Raw genomic sequence first — 2,818 nt, 5'->3', positions numbered from 1 at the left:
TTATTTAAAGAACATATTATTTAAAGAACAGATTATTTAAAGAACAGATTATTTTAAAGAACAGATTATTTTAAAGAACAGATTATTTCTGTCATGTTCAGTTAAATGTTTTCTTCTGTTTCACTCTTTTTTAATTGTTCATCAGTTTCTTTTATTTTTCTCTGCTCTGGTTTCTTTTCCTCCATCATTTCAACTTCTCCTCTCACTTTGTTAATTAACTGATCTGAGTTCAGTTCCAGCTTTTCATGTTTTGTCTTTCTCTCTTCAAGTTTGTTGTTGTGCTGCTTCATGAACTCTTTCAGTTTTTCATAATCTTCTGCATTAATGCGAACATCTCCCTTCTTTGAGGTTTTAATTTTAAACTCGACTTCCTTAAACATCTTATCATTCTCTTCAAACTCTTTCTCTTCCTCCTCTTTGAGGACAATGAGTTGTTTTTTCAGCTCCTCCAGTTCTTCTTTTATCTTCATGAAAACATCAAAGTTGTGTTTCAAATATTCCTCATCTTTAATCTTAATCCTCAGTAACTCCTCCTCACGTTTAGACCTTTCTTCACCCATCAGGTGTCCTTGCTCTTCATTTTTATTCTCTGCTTGTTTATCCGTTGCTGCAGAAACAGGAAGTTGGAGAAGTTTAGTTTTATGTCAGTGCATTAAAACAAAACAGATAATTTCTTGAAATAAATATAAAGATTAAACTCACAGACTTTTCTTTGTCTCCATCTCCAGATAAAAACAACAACAGCAACAATCAGGATGAAACACAGAACTACAGCCAAGATGACAGGAACTGAGTTTTTACAGTGGACCATGAAGAACTGGTCTGAAACACAGTCAGTAACAAAACAGTCAGTAATAAAACACTCAGTAACAAAACAGTCAGTAATAAAACACTCAGTAACAAAACAGTCTGGAATAAAACATTCAGTAATAAAACAGTCAGTAATAAAACACTCAGTAACAAAACAGTCTGTAATAAAACATTCAGTAACAAAACAGTCTGCAATAAAACACTCAGTAACAAAACAGTCTGCAATAAAACATTCAGTAACAAAACAGTCTGCAATAAAACACTCAGAAACAAAACAGTCTGCAATAAAACATTCAGTAACAAAACAGTCTGTAATAAAACATTCAGTAATAAAACAGTCTGTAATAAAACACTCAGTAACAAAACAGCCTGCAATAAAACACTCAGTAATAAAACAGTCTGCAATAAAACATTCAGTAACAAAACAGTCTGCAATAAAACACTCAGTAACAAAACAGTCTGCAATAAAACATTCAGTAACAAAACAGTCTGCAATAAATCATTCAGTAACAAAACAGTCTGCAATAAAACACTCAGTAACAAAACAGTCTGTAATAAAACAGTCTGCAATAAAACAGTCAGTAATAAAACAGTCAGTAACAAAACACTCAGTAATAAAGCAGCCAGTAATAAAAGAGTCAGTAATAAAACAGTCTGCAATAAAACACTCAGTAAAAAAACAGTCTGTAATAAAACATTCAGTAAAAAAAACAGTCTGTAATAAAACATTCAGTAATAAAACAGTCTGCAATAAAACACCCAGTAACAAAACAGCCTGCAATAAAACACTCAGTAATAAAACAGTCTGCAATAAAACATTCAGTAACAAAACAGTCTGCAATAAAACACTCAGTAACAAAACAGTCTGCAATAAAACATTCAGTAACAAAACAGTCTGCAATAAATCATTCAGTAACAAAACAGTCTGCAATAAAACACTCAGTAACAAAACAGTCTGTAATAAAACAGTCAGTAATAAAACAGTCTGTAATAAAACAGTCAGCAATAAAACAGTCTGCAATAAAACAGTCAGTAATAAAACAGTCAGTAACAAAACACTCAGTAATAAAGCAGTCAGTAATAAAACAGTCAGTAATAAAACAGTCAGCAATAAAACAGTCTGCAATAAAACAGTCAGTAATAAAACAGTCTGCAATAAAAGTCTGTAATGAAACAGTCAGTAATAAAACAGTCAGTAATATAACAATCAGTAATAAAACATTCAGTAATAAAACAGGCAGCAATAAAACAGTCAGAAATAAAACAGTCTGCAATAAAACAGTCAGTAATAAAACAGTCTGCAATAAAACAGTCAGTAATAAAACAGTCAGAAAACAAAACACTTGGTAATAAAACAGTCAGTAATAAAACACTCAGTAATAAAGCAGTCAGCAATAAAACAGTCTGCAATAAAACAGTCAGTAATAAAACAGTCTGCAATAAAAGTCTGTAATATAACAATCAGTAATAAAACATTCAGTAATAAAACAGGCAGCAATAAAACAGTCAGAAATAAAACAGTCTGCAATAAAACAGTCAGTAATAAAACAGTCAGAAAACAAAACAATTGGTAATAAAACAGTCAGTAATAAAACAGTCAGCAATAAAACAGTCAGAAATAAAACAGTCAGTAACAGAACTATCAGTAATAAAACAGTCAGTAATAAAACATTCAGTAATAAAACAGTCATCAATAAAATGGTCAGTAATATAACAATCAGTAATAAAACAGTCAGTAATAAAACAGTCATTAATAAAATGGTCAGTAGTATAACAATCAGTAATAAAACTGTCAGAAATAAAACAGTCAGTAAAAAACAGTCAGTAACAGAACTCTCAGTAATAAAACAGTCAGTAATAAAACAGTCAGTAATAAAACATTCAGTAATAAAACAGTCATCAATAAAATGGTCAGTAATATAACAATCATTAATAAAACAGTCAGTAATAAAACAGTTAACTATGTCGATAACAGAAGAGCTGCAGGTTTGACGCTGACTGTCCTACC

General features: G+C 30.6%; 1 protein-coding gene across 1 annotated transcript in view; it reads right to left on the bottom strand.

Moving 5' to 3' along the window:
• LOC119415803 (butyrophilin subfamily 3 member A2) overlaps positions 1-2,818 on the bottom strand; it is a 10,862-nt gene that overhangs the window by 123 nt on the left and 7,921 nt on the right. The window contains exons 4-5 of the mRNA XM_037683012.1: positions 703-822; positions 166-607 (exon numbers count right to left, since the gene is read on the bottom strand). Coding sequence (XP_037538940.1) covers positions 166-607; positions 703-822 — 562 coding nt within the window. The remainder of the gene's footprint in view (positions 1-165; positions 608-702; positions 823-2,818) is intronic.

Source organism: Nematolebias whitei, chromosome 1 (genome assembly GCF_014905685.2).
Source record: "Nematolebias whitei isolate Nwh7 chromosome 1, NemWhi1, whole genome shotgun sequence".
NCBI classification, from domain to species: domain Eukaryota; kingdom Metazoa; phylum Chordata; class Actinopteri; order Cyprinodontiformes; family Rivulidae; genus Nematolebias; species Nematolebias whitei.
The sequence above is the reverse complement of the archived record's forward strand: the minus strand, read 5'-3'. Positions and strand labels throughout refer to the sequence as shown.